General features: G+C 43.1%; 3 protein-coding genes across 3 annotated transcripts; all 3 read left to right on the top strand.

Annotated features, from left to right (window-relative positions):
• Nucleotides 1–73: 73 nt before the first annotated feature.
• LOC132196150 (transcription initiation factor TFIID subunit 7-like) lies at nucleotides 74–2,339 on the top strand. The gene is made up of 2 exons (XM_059618617.1): nucleotides 74–779; nucleotides 893–2,339. The coding sequence occupies exon 2, from the start codon at nucleotides 901–903 to the stop codon at nucleotides 2,065–2,067; it is 1,167 nt and encodes a 388-aa protein (XP_059474600.1). The 5' UTR covers nucleotides 74–779; nucleotides 893–900; the 3' UTR covers nucleotides 2,068–2,339.
• Nucleotides 2,340–4,915: 2,576 nt separating this feature from the next.
• On the top strand, nucleotides 4,916–7,236 carry LOC132196151 (uncharacterized). The gene is made up of 2 exons (XM_059618618.1): nucleotides 4,916–5,542; nucleotides 5,977–7,236. Exon 2 carries the CDS (start codon nucleotides 6,088–6,090, stop codon nucleotides 7,234–7,236), a length of 1,149 nt encoding a protein of 382 aa, XP_059474601.1. The 5' UTR covers nucleotides 4,916–5,542; nucleotides 5,977–6,087.
• Nucleotides 7,237–9,724: 2,488 nt separating this feature from the next.
• LOC132196152 (uncharacterized) lies at nucleotides 9,725–11,318 on the top strand. Its single transcript, XM_059618619.1, has 2 exons — nucleotides 9,725–10,803; nucleotides 11,238–11,318. Exon 1 carries the CDS (start codon nucleotides 9,735–9,737, stop codon nucleotides 10,617–10,619), a length of 885 nt encoding a protein of 294 aa, XP_059474602.1. The 5' UTR covers nucleotides 9,725–9,734; the 3' UTR covers nucleotides 10,620–10,803; nucleotides 11,238–11,318.
• The last annotated feature ends 7,884 nt before the right edge of the window (nucleotides 11,319–19,202 follow it).

Raw genomic sequence — 19,202 nt, 5'->3', positions numbered from 1 at the left:
GTGTAAAAATTTGCGTTCACAAAAATTAGCCAGAAATGATCAGAATGATCTGTTCGGGATTTTTAGATGGTCGCCGAAAAACGTGAAAATTTTTTGTTCGGCGCCTTCGGCGGCCAAGTTCCACTATAGGTGAGGGTGTAAAAATTTGCGTTCACAAAAATTAGCCAGAAATGATCAGAATGATCTGTTCGGGATTTTTAGATGGTCGCTAAAAAACGTGAAAATTTTTTGTTCAGAGGCCAAGTTCAACCAGGGGTGAGGGTGTAGAAATTAGCGCTCACAAAAAATTAGCCAGAATTAATCTGGCGTCCCCCTCTTTTTAAAGTTAGTTCGTACCTTGGTCCCTAGAGAGCGCTCAAAATCAAGCTAAGAACCAATCAGAGTGCGTACATAATCGTCAAAAGACCCAAGGCATAAAATCACTTGCTTCGCTCGCGCAAAATCAAATTTTTTTTCATTTTCACGGGCTGACGGCCCCGTAATAACCCATTTGCTTTTACTGAGGGCCCTACAGGGCCGCGGGGCCGGTCTGCCAGCCGCCCAGCCGGCCCGACACGAGCGGCGCACGTTGTAAGCGCGGAAAGCGCGCGGCCCGCTTCGCGGCCCGTGCGCTTTTGCCGCAGCCCGAAGGCCGCTTCGCGGCCTTTTTGGCGGCCCACGGGGGCCGCGGCCCACCGGGCTTTAGCCCGGTGCGCCCGATTACCCAGTCCGGGCCTGTATGGAAGTCAAAACTTATTAAATAAATATAACAGATCATCTATTTAGCTGAAATTCAGCAGGTAAAAAACAAATTTTTTTATGAAAATTAAACATACATAATTTCTTATTACATATTTGATAGCATTATTTAATTATTTTATGGAAATAACATTTTTGTTTTTTTATTTTGTAGGATTAAAAATGAGTAAGAAAGTTGAGCCTGCAGAGATGATTTCAACGGTGACAGAAGGGCCGGTGGAACTGGAGAACCAGTTCATCCTTCGGCTGCCTGCAGAGCCGGCCAAGGCCCTGCGGGAGGCGGTTCGAAGCGGCAGCAACAATCTGAAGGAGCGTCTGACCGTCAAGCTGGAGCCGGACATGCGGCACGGCGAGGTGCGATTCGACCACTGGTTGCTGCACGCTCGTCTTATGGACCTGCCCACCATCATGGAGTCGTTGAAGACCATAGACAACAAGAACTTCTACAAAACGGCCGACATCTGCCAGCTGCTGGTGTGCAGCACCGAGGAAGAACCGCCGCCCCCTCCTGAGGAAGAGGCGCCCAAGAAGAAAAAGGACCCCAACAAGGTGGACAAAAAGTACCTGTGGCCGCACGGAGTGACGCCGCCCATGAAGAACGTCCGGAAACGCAGATTCCGGAAAACCCTGAAGAAAAAGTACGTCGAGGCGCCTGAAATAGAGAAGGAGGTGAAGCGGCTGCTGCGAGTGGATAACGAGGCCGTCAACGTCAAGTGGGAGATCATCAGTGAGGACCAGTTGCTGGGCCCTCCAGAACCAGGGGTTGAGGTCGAGGACACGCCCCCCAAAGAGAAGGAAGGCAAGCGGAGCAAAAAGAGCCACAAGGAGGCCAACCTGGCCGAGCATGACATCTTCGGTGAGGCCGTGTCTGACTCAGACGCGGACGACGACTCCAACTCTGACGAGGATGACACCAAGGGCATTGACGTGCTCAACCTGGATGACGAGGAGAGCAGCCGGCTGATGATGTCTGCTGGGGAGGACAGTCTGGCGCCCAGTCAGGACACGGGTGGCGCCTCCACCTCCACTGGACTGGTCACGCAGTTCTCCAAGGAGATGTTCAGCAAGCCGGACAGCATGTCCCCCTCCTCGTCGCCTGTTCCACTAGACGCCAAGGAGGGTCGCGGGGCGCGCGACCTCGAGTTGAGGGCGGCGCGTCTGCGTAAGGACCTCGAGGAACTGCACGCGATGCGCGAGCAGCGCCAGCAGCAGCAAGAAATGGCCGGTGACAATGAAAACGTTGCCCTCAGGCAGAGGTTCAGCGAAATCTTTGACGAGCAGATTGCGGCCAAGGAGCGCGAGCTGCAGCAGGTGTTGGACAGTATGTGAGGACAGAGTCTTTTCTTTGGACCAAGAAAAACAAACATCTTTTGTAAAGTTTGTCTGTGAATAATTTAGATGCTATAATATTTCTGATTGTTCAGTAAATCATATAATTTTTTTAATTCAAATCAAACATAAAGATTGTTGATTTCAATAGCATTAAAATATCAATTTATAATTACAAAAGATACAAAAAAGATTGAATTTATGGATCGCTTGAATCTTAAATATTTAAAATTTAAAGAAATAAATAAACTCGAATGGGAAATTTAGCTGAACTTTTTTAATTAAGCATTTATTTTAATAGATAGATAGAGTATTTATTGAACACAACCAGGTGTACAACGGGTGTCTAAAGCTAATTTGTCTTCCTAAAATTAATTTTACAATTAAGCTTGTTTCGATAATTATTACAAAGTACAAAATTTGTTAATTTTGATTTTTGCAGCCTCTCTTAGGCTTAGTTTACGTTCATTACATTCAAGAATATGATATTGTGAACATTTCTTACCGCAGTGCTTGCATTCACAATCTATTGTCGCTTGAGAATGAAAATTTTTATTCTTACAAAATAAATAGTGGTACCCGTGACAGGCAAATCTCGTAAACACTTGGCGATCACTGAACATTGCACATTGCCAATTTTTATTCTTCATAGTTTCTGTCTCGTAGAACTCATCACATATCTCAAGTTTGTTTAAATATTTAGACACACAAAATTTCTGGAATGCTTCAGTTTCAGTTAGAGAATATTTTACCTGTAAGTCCGATACAAAGAGATCAGTGTCAACTAATTCATACACAAATCTAGATCTAATATACTTGGACAGTCCTAAAACTCTTTTTAAATATCTTGTTTTGACTTTTTCAAGATTTTCAAAATCAGTCTTTGTTAGGAAAGGCCATATTTCTTCAATGCCGTAGGACGCAATTGGGGAAATTTTTAGATCAAATAGCTTGTGTGCTGTTTCAATGGATAATTGTTTTAGTTCTCGTATATTATAAGTGGCCAGCAATGCAGCTCTTGTTCTTTTTTCAATGTGCTTTCCAAAAGAGATTCCTGATGGTTGATAAGTAACTCCTAAATATGTAAACTCAGCAACTCTCTCTATTTCAATTCCACCTAAATCTAGGCGGTCACTTAATGCATATTTTCCTAGACCCTTATTTCTAAATTTCATGAATTTGCACTTTTCCAAGTTAAGTTTCAAACTGCGTTTTAACAAAAATTCTTTCATTCTGGCTAAAGCAATTTTCAAGTCACTTAATTTTTCTGAGGTTAAAACAATATCATCTGCATAATAAATGGCTTTCACGTTTGGCAAATCTCGTAGAATATTATTTATATCAGCTAAAGAGTAATTGAACAGAAATGGGGACGTGCATCCCCCCTGTCTTACCCCATTTGATTGTGTAATAAGTTTTGATACTGTTACTCCATCTACTATTCTCAAGAAATTTAAGTCTAAGTTGTGAGCTAAATAATTTAACTCCGTGAACGTTAGCTTCTTGCTTTCTATTAACTTCTTAAAAATAAACGCCCTATCTATTGAGTCAAAAGCTTTACTTACATCCAAAAATAAGGCATATAAGGGTGATTTCTTCTTATAAACTGTCTCTTGAATGTTATTAACTAAGGACTTAATTGCCTGTAAAGTGGATTTTCCTTTCACAAAACCATATTGATTGCCTGGAATCTCGTGAATCAAAGATGAGTAGATACGTGCATGCAGTACACGATCTAACAGATTGTAAAAAGCCGAACTAATACATATTCCTCTATATGAATTTGTATTTTCCGCGTCCCCTTTTCCCTTATACAAGAGTTTTAGATTTGACTGCCTCCATTCCTCTGGACATGTTCCTAGCTCCAAGCATTTGGTGAAAAATTGCGTTATTTCGGGGAGTAAGGATTCAACAAGTAGTTTAATATTTTCATTCTTCACTTTGTCAGGTCCAGGGGATTTCCCGTTTTTCATTTTCTTTAATGCTAACAAAACTTCTTCTTCCATAATAGGTGAAAAATTTATATCATTTCTGTAATCTACTATCATCTCTTTCAGATTTAACGATTCATTTTCACTCAATTTTTTCTCGTTGAAAATTTTTTCAAAATAACACTCCCATTCATCCATCATTATATTGTTTGTATTGTAAAAACTTTTGCTCAACTTGAGAATTTTATAGCACTTTTTCTGCTCCGCCTCTTTTAAAATGTCCAACTCCTTCATTTGCACAAAAGCGTTCTTCTTCATTTCACACATATTTTTGTAATTTCTTTTTATTGCGGTATAGTGCGGTAATAGAATCTTGATTATACTAGTTACATTTAAACTTTCAGCCACTTCCAAGCACTCTCTCCATTCGTTCAATTTCTGTTTTAATTCGTAGCATTCAGAATCAAACCACGGTTGACTAATCCGTTCAGTTTGCCTACGAGGAATGTCGGCCTCTTTCATAATATTTATCATATTTTTATAAAACTCTTCAACGTCCCCCTTTTCCAGATTTGTTTTTAGAATATTTTTATATTTAGTCTCAATAAGCTCTTTAAGTATGTTTTCATCTAATTTAAAATTTTTCTTATTCAAAGACATGTCCCCATTTCTGTTCTTTTGTTTTGTGAAATTAAATTCTATTGAAATAAAATTATGTTTTCTTATGGTTGGGCAAATTTTAAAATTTTCGGTGTAAATTTTTGACCCTTTGAAGATTAAATCAACCACACTATGACCATTACTACAGTCGTAGGTACTTTTATATGGATATTCATTTACTATTGTCAGACTGTTTTCCTCAGCAAAATCAAGCAGCGAGTCAATTTTTCTGTTTTTAGTATCCGGCCAGTCGGCAATTAAAGTCTCCAGCCAAAATGAAATTTTCAAAATTTTCAACATATTTAAGGATTGAGAGAAGTTCATTAGTCACTGTTGTAGAACGTATCTTCGGATTTAAATAGCATGTTACTACTGTAATGTCATCAAAATTTAGAATTATGAAGTTTTCCAAATATTTCACATTTAGTAAATTTCCTAACCTAGAATTAAAATACACGGAAATTCCCCTCATCGGTCGCCCTGCCTCCTTTTGTGAAGCTAAAACTTGCCTTGAATAAAAACCAGGAATGTGAAGTGGTTTCTTTAAAAATGTTTCCGTGAAAAGAAGAATATCATAATTTTGCAGTTCTGTTGCAATCGGAGATTCATATGCTTTCGTAAGCCCTTCACAATTCCAAAGCCCTAATTTTAAGTTACTCACGTCGCTGTTTCGACAAGGGAAATCTATAAAGAAAGTTTCTCACGAGCACTACAGTTGCGCTTGCTTCTGTAGCGCCGCCACCGAGGGCGCGCGCCACCCAAATCAAGTTCCCTCCAAACGCTCCCTCGAGCCACTCCTCCTTCTTTCATGCCGGACGAGCAAGAACGATACGCAAATTTCTTGTCCGTCGCATATCGACCAGCATCCGAGCCCCGATCATGGGGTAAGTGAAATTTCCCATTTTTCCCAAAAGTGAACATTTCCAAGTACACATTGAGACATTTCGTCAACCCCAAAGTGCTCCCCTTTTTCCAAAATCAAGCCGTCAAATTTGCCCTTTCAAAAGTGCTTCGAATTGCCATGTGCAAATCTTTAATTTTCAATTATGCAAATTTTCTGAATTGATTACTAATGAATATGTTAATTTTAATTTTCTCCGAATTCTCAATGATCTGAAATTATGATGTTTAGTAAAATTCTGATGATTTCTATTTGCAAATACCAAGCCAATGTTGGCCACATTAATTTACATTCGAACGACAAATTAATTTTCCTATCCAACCAAATTTCATTCCAACCAAACTCAAATAGTCAAATCAAATAAATAAAATGTATTTTTATTTCAATGTGATATTAATTTTTGTAAATATTTTTCAGTTCGGATTAAACCACAAAAAAAAACACCTGACTTGTTTTTCTCCACTTGAACAAACCCTTTTCTGTGGCCTGGAAGCCACAGTGGTGCCCAGTACCCTGGTCTTCAAGTAGATGTCTACTGGAAGAACCGGCGACAACGACGACAACAACCTCGTCTCCGAACAAGACCCACTCTTGTCCTCAACGGCGACCCAGCCTCTCTCGCCCACCGACGCATTCAGTCTCTTCGACGAAGTTGCCCGAGTTGCAGCCCAACCCACACCACCACCTCCAGACGAGGAAGCCGACCAAGTGCCCAAACCTGACACAGTCCGACCTGTAAACATGTCAGGCAATATCGGAAACGTCTCCATGCCCTGCTTTGCTTACGAGACAGCCCCATTCTGGCTAAAGCTGCTTGATGAGAAACTGAAAGATGAGCAAGTTGATGACGAGGTGGTCATGTTCAAGTTTCTCCGTGAGGACATTCCGATCACCGGCTCACCCGAGACAGTCCTCTCACTGCTCACCCCGATTCCACCCGTTAAGCCTTACACCACTCTGCGCGACGCCATCCTCACACACGTCCAACCCTCCGCCCAGAAACGAGTAATCCAACTCCTGATTGAAGAGGGCCTTGACGGTTCCACACCCTCTGAGTTTCTTGCCAGGATGCGCAAGATTGCTGACTCTGACCCAGAACACACGATGTTGACCGAGCTCGTCTTCTCCTGCTGGGCTGCCAAACTTCCTGCCTTTGTTCGCTTGGCCATCAGCGGCGAGAAGGACCTTGCCATCGCCGCATCCAAGGCGGACATGATGATGGCCAGGGACCGCAGCAGCAACCTGTCACAGCTGCTCTCCTCCACATCCTCCCCAATCGCTACTACAGCACAAATCTCGGCCATCAGCAAAGCTACTGACAAAAGCAACAACTCCGGCGGCGGCACCAACTCCCGTGTCGACCGGCTGGAGACAAAGATGGACGACCTGACCAAGCAGGTTTTGCTACTCACGCAGTCCGTCAACAACCTGCTGATCAACAACAGCAACAACTACAAAGGGCGCTCAAGAGCGCGCTCCAAAAGTCGCCCCCGAGACAGATCGTCCTCCCGCAGCACTGAGCTCTTCGACGACGACAACGCCCTGGGAAAGATTTGCTACTACCACAAGACCTACAACTTGGACGCTAGACACTGCACTTCTGGCTGCCGCTACTACGCTTCCCACCAAGCTCAGCAAGCCGCCGTGGCCAGCAACCCCCCGCCAGCGTCAAACTAGCCGGGCAGGCTGCCACAGTGGCCACACCCTGCCCCAGTTCCCCCGGCCGCCTCTTCGTTTTTGACCCCCTGAGTAAGATGTCCTTCCTGGTGGACACTGGTTCGGACATCAGCGTCCTGCCACAAAGACTGTTCCCTCAAATGAAACTACCCCTGAATTACAGCGTCACTGCTGCCAATGTGACTGAAATTAAGACTTACGGTTTTCACTCCCTCCAATTGTCCCTCAACTTACGGCGCACCTTTGACTGGACCTTTCTGGTGGCTGACGTCGAGCACCCCATCATTGGTGCCGATTTTCTCACTCGCTACAACCTGGTCGTCGACCTCGGCCTGGCCCGACTGACTGACCGGCTGACCTCTGCCCACGTACGAGGGTTCAACCGCCCTGAACCTGCCCCCACTGTGAAAATCATTGAAACTCAGAACCCGTTTTACCTGCTCCTGAAAGACTTCCCTGATCTCTGCTACGCTCCCAAAAAGCGCAAACCTCCCAAACATACCACTGTACACCGAATTGTGGTCACTCCAGGGCCACCAGTCTTCGCCCGATTCCGGAGACTCCCTCCAGATAAGCTGAAAGTCGCAGCCGCTGAAATCCAGAAACTGATCGACAACGGCGACGCACGGCGCTCCAAGTCCCCGTGGGCGTCTCCTGCAACCCTAGTCCCCAAGAAGTCCCCAGGTACATGGCGCTTCTGCGGAGACTACAGAGCTCTGAACGCTCGAACTGAACCTGATCGGTACCCACTGCCTCACCTTCACGACTGCACCCACGCCCTGGCCGGCTGCACAATTTTCTCCACCCTCGACCTTGACCGCGCCTACATGCAAGTCCCAGTTGCCCCTGAAGATGTCCCAAAAACCGCCATCACGACGCCCATGGGACTCATTGAGTTTCTATCTATGCCATTTGGACTCAAAAACGCAGGTCAGACATTCCAGCGCCTCATTCACGCAATTCTTGGCGACCTGCCATTCGTTTTTGTCTTCATTGACGACCTACTGATCGCCTCTCGTTCCCCAGAAGAACACCGTGAGCACCTCAGGCAAGTTTTCCAACGTCTACAGGACCATGGCCTGCTGCTGAACTTGGAGAAATGCGTCCTCGGCGCCTCAGAAGTCAGTTTTCTTGGTTACCTGGTCAACAAAGATGGCATCACGCCCCTTCCAGACAAAGTCACTGCCATCAGGGCCTACCCCACCCCCAAGGACAAGCAGGAACTCAGAAGGTTCTTGGGAATGGTGAAATTTTACCACAGGTTCCTCCCTCAAGCAGCCAAACTCATGGCCCCCTTGAACTGCCTACAGAATGGTCCCAAAGGTCACAAGAAAGCACCTCTCGAGAGATGGACCGACGTCGAGCAATCCGCCTTCGACGCTGTCAAGGACGCCCTGGCCAATGCTGCCTGCCTGGCACACCCCAGAGTTGACGTCCCACTCTCCTTGGTGACCGACGCCTCAGACTACGCCATCGGCGGCGTTGTCCAGCAACTGGTCGGCAGCACCTGGCAGCCTCTTGCCTTCTTCAGCCGCACTCTCTCAGCCGCTGAGAAGAAATACCCTCCCTACGACAGGGAGCTGCTGGGAATTTTTGCATCCATCAAAAAGTTCAGGTACATCCTCGAAGGTCGCCAGTTCCAGATCCTCACCGACCACAAACCTCTCACCTTTGCTTTTAGCAAGAACAAGACTGACTGTTCCCCGCGCCAGCTCCATCACTTGGAGTACATCGGCCAATTCTCCACCGACATCCAATTCATCAAGGGCACTGCCAACCTAGTTGCTGACGCCCTGTCCAGAATCGAATCCATCACGACCGCAGTCTCCTTCGCAGACATGGCCGCAGCTCAAGAAACCGACCCTGACTTCCTCAAATTTCGCAAACTCTCTGATTCTCCCCTGAAGCTGGAGCAGCGACCAGTCCCAAACTCTCCACATCAACTTTGGTGTGACCTGTCATCTGGTTCTCCTCGCCCTTTTGTCCCACACCAATTCAGAAGACAGGTATTTGACAATCTTCATAGCCTAGCCCACCCTGGCGCGAAAACTTCCCTCAGGCTGGTCGCCCAAAAGTTCATTTGGCCCAACATGCGCCGAGACTGCCTCCTCTGGGCGCGCACCTGCCAAAAATGCCAGTCTGCAAAAGTGACCAGACACACAAGAGCACCTCTTGTCCCTTTTCCTGAGTCCACAGAACGCTTCAAGGATGTGCACATCGACCTCGTCGGCCCACTCCCTGAAGTCGAAGGATTCCGGTACTGCCTGACCATGGTCGACAGATTCACTCGTTGGCCAGAAGCTGTTCCTCTGAAGCGCATCTCAGCCATGGACGTGGTGCGCGCTTTCCACTCCAATTGGATTGCCCGATAAAGAGTCCCTGGAACGGTGGTCTGCGACCAAGGCCGCCAATTTGAGTCTGACCTATTCAAGAAATTCAGCAAAAGTTTTGGTTTTGAAATTCATCACACTAATGCCTACCATCCACAGGCCAATGGCATGGTCGAGCGCCTCCATCGCACCCTGAAGGCGGCGCTGATGTGTCAAGATGCTGACTGGATGACCGCCCTGCCACTGGTCCTGCTTGGCCTCAGGTCGGTCTTCAAGGAGGACCTCAACACAACTCCGTCCCTCCTGGTCTACGGGGAAGAACTCCGGCTGCCCGGCACCTTCTTCGTACGGCCCACTCCTCAGCAAGCTGCTGACCTAGCTGCTCAACTGCGACACCACTTTGCCACACTTCTGCCAATTCCTGCAGCTCACCACGGAGGAAAATCCTTCTTTGTCCACCCTGACTTGGCCACTGCCACTCACGTGTTCCTGCGCACCGATGCTGTCCGAGGAGCTCTCGAGAAGCCCTACACTGGCCCATATCCGGTCGTCATGCGACACGCCAAGTCTTTCGTCATCGAGGTGAAAGGTAAACCTAAAGTTGTTACCATCGACCGACTCAAACCCTGCTATCAGCTCTCTGAGAAGGAGCCAGTTCCGAAGCCAGCAGAACCTCCGAGAAGAGTTCGTTTCAATTTGCCAGCAGCTCAACCAGCAACTCCTCCAGCAACTCCCTCGGCAACACCTTCGGCCCCAGACGCACCAGAAGCACCTCCAGACATACCAGAAGCACCCCCAGACACTCCTCCAGCAGCACCACCTGCGTGGCCAGCTCTGGAACCACCTCCCACCCCTCCTGACCACCCTCGCAGACCAAGGAGCCCAGACCTTGACAGCTCCAGTGACCTCGAACTCAATCACTTCTTCGAGCAACCCGAGACACCACCTGCGCCTCCAGCCCCAACTCCAGCAGCCACAGACGGAGTACGACACACTCGTGCTGGCCGGCAGCCCAAACCACCTGCCTGGACGAAGGACTTTCATATGTCCTGAGCACCTCCGGTGTCTTAGGGGGGGCCCCTGTAGCGCCGCCACCGAGGGCGCGCGCCACCCAAATCAAGTTCCCTCCAAACGCTCCCTCGAGCCACTCCTCCTTCTTTCATGCCGGACGAGCAAGAACGATACGCAAATTTCTTGTCCGTCGCATATCGACCAGCATCCGAGCCCCGATCATGGGGTAAGTGAAATTTCCCATTTTTCCCAAAAGTGAACATTTCCAAGTACACATTGAGACATTTCGTCAACCCCAAAGTGCTCCCCTTTTTCCAAAATCAAGCCGTCAAATTTGCCCTTTCAAAAGTGCTTCGAATTGCCATGTGCAAATCTTTAATTTTCAATTATGCAAATTTTCTGAATTGATTACTAATGAATATGTTAATTTTAATTTTCTCCGAATTCTCAATGATCTGAAATTATGATGTTTAGTAAAATTCTGATGATTTCTATTTGCAAATACCTAGCCAATGTTGGCCACATTAATTTACATTCGAACGACAAATTAATTTTCCTATCCAACCAAATTTCATTCCAACCAAACTCAAATAGTCAAATCAAATAAATAAAATGTATTTTTATTTCAATGTGATATTAATTTTTGTAAATATTTTTCAGTTCGGATTAAACCACAAAAAAAAACACCTGACTTGTTTTTCTCCACTTGAACAAACCCTTTTCTGTGGCCTGGAAGCCACACTTCTCTCCCTGGGTGCAACAGTCTGCGAATTAGGGGCATCATTTAGCTGCTCTCCGTCATCCGGCTTCCCTCCAGTCTCGTCTTCTTCCTCTCCGGCCTCCTTTGGGTTGAACAAATTCCCACAGTTTCCCCAGCGTTTGGAGACATACTTGTTGTACAGATGAACAGTGACAGGGACATCTCGAAGTTCTTCGTACAGAGTGTCCAAGACCCAGAGGCGATGCAGCCTGTCCATGCCACTGCACATGTAGGTCATTGCAATCTCATCAATCTCTTCCTCTCGAATGACTTGGGCCAGCTTAGCAAATGCAGTCTTCACTCCCTTTAGGAAAGGCTCAGGTGCTTTGTGCAACTTGTGGGGGGACCTCATTTTAGTTACCACGTGAAACACAGTACCGTACTTTTCAGTCTTCTCTCTGATGATTCCGCCTATTTCAGTCTTTCCCGGCTCAGCTTTCGGTTTGCCCACCGCCGCCGTAACCTCTTGTGCAGCCCCCATGCTGGTCCAGAGATCAGAGGCTATGGCGTGTGCCTTTATCTCTTGCTTGGCATCCAGTAGACTGACCCCTTGATGTTCAACAAACTTGACCTTGGCTCCCTCCACTGCGAGCGACTCATCATTCTTCAGGGCCTCATCGAGTTGGGCAGAGCGATCGATGTATTGGTTCACGCAGGGTGTGTCATCAGCCTTTGTCAGAGGAGCAATTGGTGGATAATAACCTCTCTGATACCTGCCGTGAAATTGCCTCCGTCTGTTATCTGTACCGCTCGACTCATTTTCTGCATTCTTCTCGTAGAAAAGGACCTTCCGCTCAAGCTCCCTCAGCTTAGCCTCGTGCTTCTCATCTCTCTCCTTCCAGGACAAACGTTCCTTTTCGAATTCCTCCTGCATCAAAGATACTGTTTTACTGAACATTTCGCCAAGTTGGTCATTCTGAATTTTGAGCTGATTTGAGAATTGCAGCGTGACATGCTGGAAAACACGCTGAATGATTTCCTCCAACGTTACTACAGCTCCCGGAGGAGCCGGACCTCCTGCGTAAGTCTGTCCAAAACCTCCTGAGTTGAGAACTGGTCCATTGTTTCCATTTTGCAGAGGGTTTGGCGCCATCTCCTGTCCGGGGGTGGGTGGAGTTCCTTCGGGCCATGCTGGATGATGGAATTTTGCTCTATTTTCTGTATGTCCGTTTATTTATTTTAATTGTGATCTTATTGATTATGAGATTCCATAGAGTGGCAGCACTGCTTCGGTAAGGAAAACACTGGTTTAGGAGGGTCGTGTGTCTAATTTCGCCTTTTTTCCCTGAGTTGAAGGCCATGGCATCTGCACATGTGCCGTGGAGGTCACCACAAGGGTACGCTGCCCAGCCACCCATAAATTGTGGCCCTTCTTACGGACATACAGAAAATAGAGCAAAATTCCATCATCCAGCATGGCCCGAAGGAACTCCACCCACCCCCGGACAGGAGATGGCGCCAAACCCTCTGCAAAATGGAAACAATGGACCAGTTCTCAACTCAGGAGGTTTTGGACAGACTTACGCAGGAGGTCCGGCTCCTCCGGGAGCTGTAGTAACGTTGGAGGAAATCATTCAGCGTGTTTTCCAGCATGTCACGCTGCAATTCTCAAATCAGCTCAAAATTCAGAATGACCAACTTGGCGAAATGTTCAGTAAAACAGTATCTTTGATGCAGGAGGAATTCGAAAAGGAACGTTTGTCCTGGAAGGAGAGAGATGAGAAGCACGAGGCTAAGCTGAGGGAGCTTGAGCGGAAGGTCCTTTTCTACGAGAAGAATGCAGAAAATGAGTCGAGCGGTACAGATAACAGACGGAGGCAATTTCACGGCAGGTATCAGAGAGGTTATTATCCACCAATTGCTCCTCTGACAAAGGCTGATGACACACCCTGCGTGAACCAATACATCGATCGCTCTGCCCAACTCGATGAGGCCCTGAAGAATGATGAGTCGCTCGCAGTGGAGGGAGCCAAGGTCAAGTTTGTTGAACATCAAGGGGTCAGTCTACTGGATGCCAAGCAAGAGATAAAGGCACACGCCATAGCCTCTGATCTCTGGACCAGCATGGGGGCTGCACAAGAGGTTACGGCGGCGGTGGGCAAACCGAAAGCTGAGCCGGGAAAGACTGAAATAGGCGGAATCATCAGAGAGAAGACTGAAAAGTACGGTACTGTGTTTCACGTGGTAACTAAAATGAGGTCCCCCCACAAGTTGCACAAAGCACCTGAGCCTTTCCTAAAGGGAGTGAAGACTGCATTTGCTATGCTGGCCCAAGTCATTCGAGAGGAAGAGATTGATGAGATTGCAATGACCTACATGTGCAGTGGCATGGACAGGCTGCATCGCCTCTGGGTCTTGGACACTCTGTACGAAGAACTTCGAGATGTCCCTGTCACTGTTCATCTGTACAACAAGTATGTCTCCAAACGCTGGGGAAACTGTGGGAATTTGTTCAACCCAAAGGAGGCCGGAGAGGAAGAAGAAGAGACTGGAGGGAGAAAGCCGGATGACGGAGAGCAGCAAAATGATGCCCCTAATTCGCAGACTGTTGCACCCAGGGAGAGAAGCAAGCGCAACTGTGGTGCTCGTGAGAAACTTTCTTTATAGATTTCCCTTGTCGAAACAGCGACGTGAGTAACTTAAAATTAGGGCTTTGGAATTGTGAAGGGCTTACGAAAGCATATGAATCTCCGATTGCAACAGAACTGCAAAATTATGATATTCTTCTTTTCACGGAAACATTTTTAAAGAAACCACTTCACATTCCTGGTTTTTATTCAAGGCAAGTTTTAGCTTCACAAAAGGAGGCAGGGCGACCGATGAGGGGAATTTCCGTGTATTTTAATTCTAGGTTAGGAAATTTACTAAATGTGAAATATTTGGAAAACTTCATAATTCTAAATTTTGATGACATTACAGTAGTAACATGCTATTTAAATCCGAAGATACGTTCTACAACAGTGACTAATGAACTTCTCTCAATCCTTAAATATGTTGAAAATTTTGAAAATTTCATTTTGGCTGGAGACTTTAATTGCCGATTGGATACTAAAAATAGAAAAATTGACTCGCTGCTTGATTTTGCTGAGGAAAACAGTCTGACAATAGCAAATGAATATCCATATAAAAGTACCTACGACTGTAGTAATGGTCATAGTGTGGTTGATTTAATCTTCAAAGGGCCAAAAATGAACACCGGAAATTTTAAAATTTGCCCAACCATAAGAAAACATAATTTTATTTCAATAGAATTTAATTTCACAAAACAAAAGAACAGAAATGGGGACATGTCTTTGAATAAGAAAAATTTTAAATTAGATGAAAACATACTTAAAGAGCTTATAGAGACTAAATATAAAGATAGATAGAGTATTTATTGAACACAACTAGGTGTACAACGGGTGTCTAAAGCTAATTTGTATTCCTAAAATTAATTTTACAATTAAGCTTGTTTCAGTAATTATTAGAAAGTACAAAAATTAGTTAATTCTGATTTTTGCAGCCTCTCTTAGGCTTAGTTTTCGTTCATTACATTCAAGAATATGATATTGTGAACATTTCTTACCGCAGTGCTTGCATTCACAATCTATTGTCGCTTGAGAATGAAAATTTTTATTCTTACAAAATAAATAGTGGTACCCGTGACAGGCAAATCTCGTAAATACTTGGCGATCACTGAACATTGCACATTGCCAATTTTTATTCTTCAAAGTTTCTGTCTCGTAGAACTCATCACATATCTCAAGTTTGTTTAAATATTTAGACACACAAAATTTCTGGAATGCTTCAGTTTCAGTTAGAGAATATTTTACCTGTAAGTCCGATACTAAGAGATCAGTGTCAACTAATTCATACACAAATCTAGATCTAATATACTTGGACAGTCCTAAAACTCTTTTTAAATATCTTGTTTTGACTTTTTCAAGATTTTCAAAATCAGTCTTTGTTAGGAAAGGCCATATTTCTTCAATGCCGTAGGACGCAATTAGGGAAATTTTTAGATCAAATAGCTTGTGTGCTGTTTCAATGGATAATTGTTTTAGTTCTCGTATATTATAAGTGGCCAGCAATGCAGCTCTTGTTCTTTTTTCAATGTGCTTTCCAAAAGAGATTCCTGATGGTTGAAAAGTAACTCCTAAATATGTAAACTCAGCAACTCTCTCTATTTCAATTCCACCTAAATCTAGGCGGTCACTTAATGCATATTTTCCTAGACCCTTATTTCTAAATTTCATGAATTTGCACTTTTCCAAGTTAAGTTTCAAACTGCGTTTTAACAAAAATTCTTTCATTCTGGCTAAAGCAATTTTCAAGTCACTTAATTTTTCTGAGGTTAACACAATATCATCTGCATAATATATGGCTATCACGTTTGGCAAATCTCGTAGAATATTATTTATATCAGCTAAAGAGTAATTGAACAGAAATGGGGTCGTGCATCCCCCCTGTCTTACCCCATTTGATTGTGTAATAAGTTTTGATACTGTTACTCCATCTACTATTCTCAAGAAATTTAAGTCCAAGTTGTGAGCTAAATAATTTAACTCCGTGAACGTTAGCTTCTACTAAATATAAAAATATTCTAAAAACAAATCTGGAAAAGGGGGACGTTGAAGAGTTTCATAAAAATATGATAAATATTATGAAAGAGGCCGACATTCCTCGTAGGCAAACTGAACGGATTAGTCAACCGTGGTTTGATTCTGAATGCTACGAATTAAAACAGAAATTGAACGAATGGAGAGAGTGCTTGGAAGTGGCTGAAAGTTTAAATGTAACTAGTATAATCAAGATTCTATTACCGCACTATACCGCAATAAAAAGAAATTACAAAAATATGTGTGAAATGAAGAAGAACGCTTTTGTGCAAATGAAGGAGTTGGACATTTTAAAAGAGGCGGAGCAGAACAAGTGCTATAAAATTCTCAAGTTGAGCAAAAGTTTTTACAATACAAACAATATAATGATGGATGAATGGGAGTGTTATTTTGAAAAAATTTTCAACGAGAAAAAATTGAGTGAAAATGAATCGTTAAATCTGAAAGAGATGATAGTAGATTACAGAAATGATATAAATTTTTCACCTATTATGGAAGAAGAAGTTTTGTTAGCATTAAAGAAAATGAAAAACGGGAAATCCCCTGGACCTGACAAAGTGAAGAATGAAAATATTAAACTACTTGTTGAATCCTTACTCCCCGAAATAACGCAATTTTTCACCAAATGCTTGGAGCTAGGAACATGTCCAGAGGAATGGAGGCAGTCAAATCTAAAACTCTTGTATAAGGGAAAAGGGGACGCGGAAAATACAAATTCATATAGAGGAATATGTATTAGTTCGGCTTTTTACAATCTGTTAGATCGTGTACTGCATGCACGTATCTACTCATCTTTGATTCACGAGATTCCAGGCAATCAATATGGTTTTGTGAAAGGAAAATCCACTTTACAGGCAATTAAGTCCTTAGTTAATAACATTCAAGAGACAGTTTATAAGAAGAAATCACCCTTATATGCCTTATTTTTGGATGTAAGTAAAGCTTTTGACTCAATAGATAGGGCGTTTATTTTTAAGAAGTTAATAGAAAGCAAGAAGCTAACGTTCACGGAGTTAAATTATTTAGCTCACAACTTGGACTTAAATTTCTTGAGAATAGTAGATGGAGTAACAGTATCAAAACTTATTACACAATCAAATGGGGTAAGACAGGGGGGATGCACGTCCCCATTTCTGTTCAATTACTCTTTAGCTGATATAAATAATATTCTACGAGATTTGCCAAACGTGATAGCCATATATTATGCAGATGATATTGTGTTAACCTCAGAAAAATTAAGTGACTTGAAAATTGCTTTAGCCAGAATGTAAGAATTTTTATTAAAACGCAGTTTGAAACTTAACTTGGAAAAGTGCAAATTCATGAAATTTAGAAATAAGGGTCTAGGAAAATATGCATTAAGTGACCGCCTAGATTTAGGTGGAATTGAAATAGAGAGAGTTGCTGAGTTTACATATTTAGGAGTTACTTTTCAACCATCAGGAATCTCTTTTGGAAAGCACATTGAAAAAAGAACAAGAGCTGCATTGCTGGCCACTTATAATATACGAGAACTAAAACAATTATCCATTGAAACAGCACACAAGCTATTTGATCTAAAAATTTCCCCAATTGCGTCCTACGGCATTGAAGAAATATGCCCTTTCCTAACGAAGACTGATTTTGAAAATCTTGAAAAAGTCAAAACAAGATATTTAAAAAGAGTTTTAGGACTGTCCAAGTATATTAGATCTAGATTTGTGTATGAATTAGTTGACACTGATCTCTTTGTATCGGACTTACAGGTAAAATATTCTCTAACTGAAACTGAAGCATTCCAGAAATTTTGTGTGTCTAAATATTTAAACAAACTTGAGATATGTGATGAGTTCTACGAGACAGAAACTATGAAGAATAAAAATTGGCAATGTGCAATGTTCAGTGATCGCCAAGTGATTACGAGATTTGCCTGTCACGGGTACCTCTATTTATTTTGTAAGAATAAAAATTTTCATTCTCAAGCGACAATAGATTGTGAATGCAAGCACTGCGGTAAGAAATGTTCACAATATCATATTCTTGAATGTAATGAACGAAAACTAAGCCTAAGAGAGGCTGCAAAAATCAGAATTAACTAATTTTTGTACTTTGTAATAATTACTGAAACAAGCTTAATTGTAAAATTAATTTTAGGAATACAAATTAGCTTTAGACACCCGTTGTACACCTAGTTGTGTTCAATAAATACTCTATCTTAAAAGAAAAATATGTCTTTGCACACTTTAATTTCTTATTGATTGTCATTTCAAAATATTTAAATTTTTTTTATTCCTTCTTTTTTTATTAATAATTTTATTTTTTTTAGTGATTTTCCAAAATAAATGTTTTTTTTTTAATTTATCAAAGAGAAGGTTTCAATTGTCTGCGTGTTTGGAGAACAAAGCCGCATCCTTCTTCTATTAAAGTGGTCTCATACTCTAAATCACATTTAATAAACGCAGACCCTGCAAGCTCTAAATTAAACAATTCGCAAAGCGACCGTTGCAGTGTCGTCTAACGTGGTTACATCACCACGGCCGCTGTAAGAGAATCAATACATCAAGAGCGAAATTGAGCCTTGCTCAAAGAATTTCAACTCCTGAAATTTCATAGGAAGATTCTTTATTTCATTGTTAACGTTCAAGGCTGGCTCTCGTACACTATCAGACCACGGAAAAGACCATATTAATTATAATTGATTATAATAATCATAAATTGGCATGAGAAATTACATGCTGAACATTCATTTCAATGTCATTTGACATTGAAATGTTCTGAAATGCTTGTGTTAAAATTTTATGCGAGAATAAATATTAAATTTTTTGCAGTATTTTTTTTATCAAATGCACAAAAATGGCATTGATGGGAAAATTAATTGGCTATCAAAATAATCTCACTATTGAACAAGTTTTGAATATTTAATGTTTTAGTTCAAAACGGGAAACTGTAAGGAAGCTAAACTTGAAATTGTCATTATATTTTCGTGACTATAAAAGAAACAGGCAACGCACATTTTATATGGGTTTCGTAGGATAATTTTGCATTTTCCCTAAACTACCTTAATCGAATGGCGAGACCTAAATAATTTTATTAAGGAGATTGTGTGTGTATTCTCGGAGAGGAGAAAGGAAAAGTGTCACACGCACCAAATCGTATAATGCACGTTATAAAAAGCCGAGCTCTTTTTTTATCTTTCGGTGACCGGCTGCGGGTGTGTGTTTTGTGTGTGACCTCAAAAGTGACGCAATCGGTTCTCCAGCAGTGGAGGGAGGGGGCAGGGAGGGGACC

This window comes from Neocloeon triangulifer, unplaced genomic scaffold, assembly GCF_031216515.1.
Source record: "Neocloeon triangulifer isolate White Clay Creek 2 clone unplaced genomic scaffold, ASM3121651v1 ptg000011l, whole genome shotgun sequence".
In the NCBI taxonomy this organism is placed as follows: Eukaryota; Metazoa; Arthropoda; class Insecta; order Ephemeroptera; family Baetidae; genus Neocloeon; species Neocloeon triangulifer.
Note: the sequence above shows the minus strand (reverse complement) of the source record. Positions and strands in the feature narration are given on the sequence as shown.

Bases quoted from the DNA above. Each gene is read 5' to 3' on its own strand.
- LOC132196150 (XM_059618617.1), top strand. From the start codon at position 901: ATGAGTAAGAAAGTTGAGCCTGCAGAGATGATTTCAACGGTGACAGAA.
- LOC132196151 (XM_059618618.1), top strand. From the start codon at position 6,088: ATGTCTACTGGAAGAACCGGCGACAACGACGACAACAACCTCGTCTCC.
- LOC132196152 (XM_059618619.1), top strand. From the start codon at position 9,735: ATGGTCGAGCGCCTCCATCGCACCCTGAAGGCGGCGCTGATGTGTCAA.